Source organism: Oryctolagus cuniculus, chromosome 4 (assembly GCF_051225735.1).
Source record: "Oryctolagus cuniculus isolate XC-2025 breed Fujian yellow rabbit chromosome 4, ASM5122573v1, whole genome shotgun sequence".
In the NCBI taxonomy this organism is placed as follows: domain Eukaryota; kingdom Metazoa; phylum Chordata; class Mammalia; order Lagomorpha; family Leporidae; genus Oryctolagus; species Oryctolagus cuniculus.
Window position 1 is genome coordinate 75,953,232 of NC_142870.1, and position 6,458 is coordinate 75,959,689.

Here is a 6,458-nt window from a genome sequence, read left to right on the forward strand (position 1 = left end):
CTTTAAAAAAAACTCCATCTAGAAAGATGTCAGTCTCCTAACACATGAGCTGGGCAGTGTGGATGCAGTGGCTGGGCCGAAGCCCCCTTCTGGCAAAGGTGCACAGTTTAACCACTGAAGTGGGCAGGGAGACTGCCCAGAGACTGGCTGCTGCCTCACCACTTCCCCTGAGGGAGAAAAACAGGTGGGCACAGTAACAAAAATTCACCAAGTGGGGCTGCTGTTGTGGCATAGTGGGTTAGGCTGCCATCTGTAGTGCTGGCATCCTATATGGGCACCGGTTCAAGTCCTGGTTTCTCCACTGCCAATCCAGCTCCCTGCTAATGCACCTGAGAAAGCAGCAGAGAATGACCCAAGTTGTTGGGCCTCTTGCCTGAACCTTTGCAGCCATTTGCAGAGTGAACCAGCGACGGAAGATTGAAATCTCTGTCTCTCTCTTTCTCTCTCTCTCTAACTCTGCCTTTCCAATAAATAAATTAACCTTAAAAAAGGCAGAGTTAGAGCCGGCGCCGTGGCTCAATAGGCTAATCCTCCACCTTTCGGTGCCGGCACACCGGGTTCTAGTCCCGGTCGGGGCGCCAGATTCTGTCCCGGTTGCCCCTCTTCCAGGCCAGCTCTCTGCTATGGCCAGGGAGTGCAGTGGAGGATGGCCCAGGTGCTTGGGCCCTGCACCCCATGGGAGACCAGGAAAAGCACCTGGATCCTGGCTCCTGCCATCGGATCAGCGCGGTGCGCCGGCTGCAGCGGCGGCCATTGGAGGGTGAACCAATGGCAAAGGAAGACCTTTCTCTCTCTGGCTCTCTCTCTCACTGTCCACTCTGCCTGTAAAAAAAAAAAAAAAAAAAAAAAAGGCAGAGTTAGAGTTAGAGAGAGAGAGAGAGAGAGAGAGAGAGACAGAGACACACATTTTCTCTGAAGAAACACACAGTACAAATAGGAAGAATAGCAAAGACAGGTGAGCATAGAAGTCATCTACCATGCCCCCACCTGGAAACTTCACCATGGCTGGTACGTATACACTCTTCCAACAGAAGTGACCCCTTTGGACACTTCTAAGCTTCTGATTCAGAAAGCAGCCTGGGCTCAGTCAGGGTCACCCTGGGCTGGTGCCAGCAACACAGGGAAGAGAAGGTGCCTGTGACCCGTGGCAGCTGGCAGTGAGTTTCACGTCGCTCAACCTTCTCTCCACTGTAGTCTCAGCTCACTGACACACGCTCTGTGTCTGTGACTTTTCTCTCTTCCTCCCCCTAAACAGTAGTTATATCCACAAAGTGCTCAGGGACCAGAAGAGCTGTTACCAGGGTGATGATGGTGAAATGCCTCCCTCAGGGGACCCCTGGGCCCGCCACCTTCTGACAGCAACACGGGGGTGCTCGTGCGTTCAGGGCGGTTCTGTTAATAGCAACACCTCGGGGCAATCTCTTCGCTTTCTGCTTGGTATCTGCTACAGACTTACGGACCCAGGATTTTCCTGGGATCCCATTAAAGGACCCCAGCTCTGAGGGCAAAGCCACACCACGTTGGCCCCTCTGCCTTACAGTCACCGGTTTCCGGAGTGCACAGTCAGGTGTTCCTGTCTCTGTCAACAGTGCACACCAGCCTGGCAGAGGGGAGAGGCGGGCTGCTCTCACCCTGTGCCAGAGAGAGGGGTCACTGCTTTGGGTGCCCGTGGCTGGGGAAGCGCAGAGTCGGGGCACTCTGGCTGCAGTGTGCCTTCTTGACCCAGAGCCAGATGGGAGAGCCCAGCGCCCTGAAGCTATGTCCTCCATAATCTTACTCCACTCTGTCACTCAATCTTGTCTCCCGCAGACCATGCACAACTGAAAGCTATGCTCCAGTCAGAGGCCCTTTCCAACCCACCCATTTCATTCTGATTGATTCCATTATTTTCACGAAAACCCTCACCGTGTTCTGGAAGCACTAAAACAGCCTGCCGATGGGTTTCGCACGATCACGGCAGCCACCCTACCAGCCACTCTTTACGCTTCAGCAGCAACACTTTTTTTTTTTTTTTTTTTTTTTTTTTTTGAAATGTCATTAAAGCTTTCCTACCCAAATTAAAGATTTACGGTCTGGCAGTATCAGCATTGCCTGGGTGCTTCTTAGAAAATGCAAAATCTCAGGCCCCTTCCCAGACTAACTGAAGCAAAAATAGCATTTCCAAACAGTAGGTGAACTTTCTATTTCACAGCAATTTCAGATTCACAGCAAAATTGAGTGGAAAGTCACCGAGGGTTCTCCTATAACCCTCCCCACATATGCACGGCCTCCCCCACCATCAACATCCTACACCGTGTGGTGCATTGATGCCATAAGTAAGCCTACACTGACGCGTCGTCATCATCACCCAAAGTCCATGGTTTGTGTTAAGGTTCACTCCTGCTCCTGCACATTCTATGGGTTTTGACAAATCTATAGTGACCTAGATCCATCATTATAGTATAATGCAAAATAGTTTTACTTCTCTAAAAAATCCCCTGTGCTAGAAATTGCATTTTAATACTCCCCCCCCCCCCCCAGTGATTGGTATGCACAATTCAAGTGCGAACAGCACTGGGATAGACTGAGCTCCTTGTCTCATAAAGCAGATTCCTGACTGTGGCCTTCAAGCCTGGGGGCCTGGCTGCTCCCACTGCCTCCTAGTCCAGCACTGTCTTCCCTGGGGCCCTGCTTGCTCTCTCACGTCTGTGCTTCCCCCATGTGACAGGCCCTGCCCTCTGGAGAGACAGTGGCTCGGGGACAGCACTGGTCCCTTGCTTGCAAAGTCCTGGTCCCTGTTACTCATGCATCCTTGAGTCATCATTGAGTTACTTTTCTTCTTCCTCCCAAAGACCTTAAATTCCATAAAGATGAGAGCCGTGTCCATTTTGCTCATAGTTTGTCCCCAGGACCAAGAAAAGCATCCTGTACATAGCAGATGCTCGATGCCTGTCAAATTAATAAAGGATTAAGCAAAAGAATGAACACCTGTGTCCCATGCAGCCTTGCCCCTGCGCCTTGCCCAGGCTGCTGGCCTGCCCAGATTTCTCTGTCACCCGTATGCCTCCAGCTGCTCCAGCTCACCCTCGTCCCTCCTTTGCCAGAGTTTGGGTTTTTACAGCCAGGACCCAGCACAGCATCACTCTTTGCTTGTTTTCAAAAAGTTCATGGAAAATGTATATTAGGAAAATTAAGCATGGATTTCAAAATATCTGTGCACCAAAATAAATGTATTTTTAAAAATGTTGCCTTTCCACGAAATGTTCGAAGTACTCTTGTATATGGGTTAGTTTTCCTTTCCCAGGCAACATATGCAAACCTCTTTGGGGACAAGAATCCCAGGCACAGCCTCTGTGGTGCCTCTGGAGCACGCACACTGTGTGTTCAGGTGTAAGGAGTTCACGGGCTGGTTTGTTGACTGAGTAACAGCAACAGTAATATCTGACTGGAGCCGTGGGACAAGGGGTTTTCCTAAACCTCTTTCTTTAGCTCAGAGCTCATCTTTTTTCATTTGCCTCTGACTATAATTTTCCTGGGACAATTGCTAATGTCTTGGTTTCATTTTTTGTGTGTGTGTGTTTTCGTTTTCCTTTTTGTTGTTTCTCTCTCTCTCTCTCTCTCTTCTTCCCTTCTCTGTCCGTCTCTCACACCCCCTTCCCCCAACACACCCTCATTTCCAGGAATTCCACCTGTATGAATTTCCTTCTACATATTTTAAACTCCCCAGAGGAGTCTCTTTGGGGAGTGTTTCCCTGCCTTCCCATAAGAACGCTGTAACTGTTGGAAATGTCATATAACCATCAAATATACACAAAATCTAACGTGAAGGCTGTGAAGCTTCAGCCATGGGTCTCCTGGCTCTACAACAGTATACAACAACAAATTTGACAGCTCGGGACAAAAAGTTGAAGACCACTGTGCTCAGGCACTCTCCCGGCCTCCAAGTCCTCTTCCTGGAGTTCCCGCCCCGGCTCCCGTTGCCACACAGACACACTGTGGAGATTCTGGGCTACGCGAAGGAAGCAGCTTTCAAGACCAGCACCTCTGCAGACTGGAAAGGTTCCGGCTGGAACCGGATCTCCTGTTTGTATTTGGGAAACCAGCAGGCTGAGCCCTCCCATCTCAACAGCACTCCAAGTCCAGCACCTCCTACAGCCACCGAGGCTGGAACAAAAGCCCCTGGATGTCCAAACATTCTTTGAGAGACCCTAGGTAGTAAATTAAAGTCTGAGACCATGAATTTGTCAGATGCCAAAAGACCTCAGCATCCAACATGGAGGAACACATATGAAGAGAAAGAGCCGGCATTCGGAAGATTATATTCCTCAACCACTCCCCTTGCCTTCGAATCGGAAGGCTGAATTTTAAAGGAAGACCACTTTAGCCGAATGGTAGAGAAATCTAGTTTGGGAACCAGATCCCTAGGACAACACCCTTAGCACGATACAGAATGAGAGAGAGAGCACCTGGCATTCATGCAAGTGGCCACAACTCTAAGCTGTGGCAAAATGAGCTTTTGGCTTTGTTATGATAACCCTGTCCCCACCTGGATGCTAACTTGCCGTGTGACCCTAAGCAGCTCCTCTAACCTCTGCGGAGCACAGTTTCCTGATCCCGGCACTGGGTTGGAAACACCCAGCAGCTCCCTTCCAGTTCATCGGGCGACAGAAGGGGGCAGCAGAGAGAACGCCGCCGCCTCTCTCCCCACTGGCGCAGTGTCTCAGTTAGGTTCCCGCGTGCCGCTTACCTGAAGAGAAGTGGAGACCCGCCAGCGCCAAGAGCAGGCAGAGCTTGAGGTGTAGACACCTGGGCAGTGGAGTTCCCGGCCTCAGCGTGTGGCCCATGCCTCCAGGTGCTTAGGTTGGAAAATGAAAGCCAACAGTTCAGAGCCAGTAAGGCTGGACGCCTCCGGGGTACACGGGGCGCAGAGCGAGGCAACCGAGAAGCCTGGAGGTGCACACCAGGCAAGGGCAGAAGACGATGCAGCTGCCCCTCGTAGAAGGCTCTGTGCTGATGTTTGCCAAACACACTGGCGAGAGATTGGAAAGGGTTCCTGGGTCTCCAAAAGTTGTGGATTTGTTTTCACAACCTGAAAAAGAAAAAAAAATCGGCATCACCCAGGAAGGAGGGGAGGTCTGCTTCCTGGGTTCTAAAGCTCTGATTGCCCGCCTGAGCGCATCTGGGATCTTAACCTGGGAGACCTCTACGTAGGGCGCCGCCAGGAGGGGCAGCTCTGAGGTGACCTTGCCCGCGCCTATTCCAAGAACCAACCACAGCTCTTCTGTGAAACAGCTCTTGCTTCACAGATGTGGCTGACTTTATTAGAAACACAGAGAACTGTAAGGACCCTCGGCATCCGTCAGCCAGGCCACGGAAATTCCAGCTCCCTTCTGGACCATGGTACTGAAAACAGAGCAACCAGCACAGCTGGTTGTCCGAGTCATCGGACAGCATTTTTTTTCTAATTAATATAAACATGGGAACACAAGTGTCTCTGTTCTTCAACCCTTCTGCTCAAAGAACCTGTCCTAAAGGGGCGCGGGGTCTCCATCGAGACTAGTGGGAGACCAGCAGGTCTCCATTGCCAGTAGGAAGGGAGAAACAAGACGCACAGCCAACATTACTGATGAGCTCATGGGCTGCAGTGTGAGTAAGTTTTTTGTTTTGTTTGCCAGTAAATCTATCAAAACTGAGAAATGAAAATGACCGTGGCACTGTCACTCTCTCCGGGCCCCTGCACTGCTCAGCAGGAGCTCCGTCTCCTCTTTGAAGCAACCCCCGCCCCCCCCCCCCAACTGGAGTGCCAGCCAAGGCCCATGCCCTGATCGGCACCATCTATTTGCGTCAGGGCTACCTTGGAGAGATGTATTTACCAGAAGTTTTCTCGCTGGACAGACTCAAAGTGGTCCTGCAGAAATAATCTTTTCTGCTGCCTAGGAAATTAAAAAACAATGGGCCATCCTTCTAATGGTGATTGTCCAAGTGTGTTGGGACTCTGTAGGCTCCCATGGGAATAAGAGACCCCAGCGGGCTCCGCTGAGACCAGGCATGCTTGCTAGAGGCAGGAGTGATGGGATGGTTGTTTAGAAGGCAGCCGGCTGTGGGTAACTAGTTCTACCCACTTATCCCCTAATAAGGCGACGGTCAGTGTACTTACTCACAAGTTCTTCTTTTCCTTCTGCGTTAACAGTCAAAGGGTGAGGCTGTGTCTCTGAGATGTTCTTTTCTCGCCGTCTCCACGATAATGGCAAACCACTCTGTCTTTCTTCGAGTGATATATCAGAGAGGTGGTATTTCCCCTCCCGACTTCCTTTTACTTGGTAGAGAATCTGAGCTCCGCCAGCCCAGGACTGGGTAGGGCGTCTGGTCTGAGGAAGCTCCCTCCGCCGCGCTCTCCTCTGTCACCTCCTTAGAGGGTGTGGCCCGGGGCGAAGCACCCAATAGCCCTCTCTGCTCCCCATCGACAAACTAACAAACAG

The 6,458-nt window shown here is 51.1% G+C and overlaps 1 protein-coding gene across 3 annotated transcripts in view; it reads right to left on the minus strand.

Moving 5' to 3' along the window:
• The window catches only part of CD80 (CD80 molecule), a 32,162-nt gene extending 25,704 nt beyond the window's left edge, over positions 1-6,458 (minus strand). Inside the window, exons 1-2 of one of the 3 annotated variants that reach the window (XM_008266820.5) lie at positions 6,137-6,458; positions 4,727-5,068 (exon numbers count right to left, since the gene is read on the minus strand). In XM_008266820.5, coding sequence (XP_008265042.2) covers positions 4,727-4,823 — 97 coding nt within the window. In that variant the 5' untranslated portion in view covers positions 4,824-5,068; positions 6,137-6,458. 3 annotated transcript variants of the gene reach the window in all.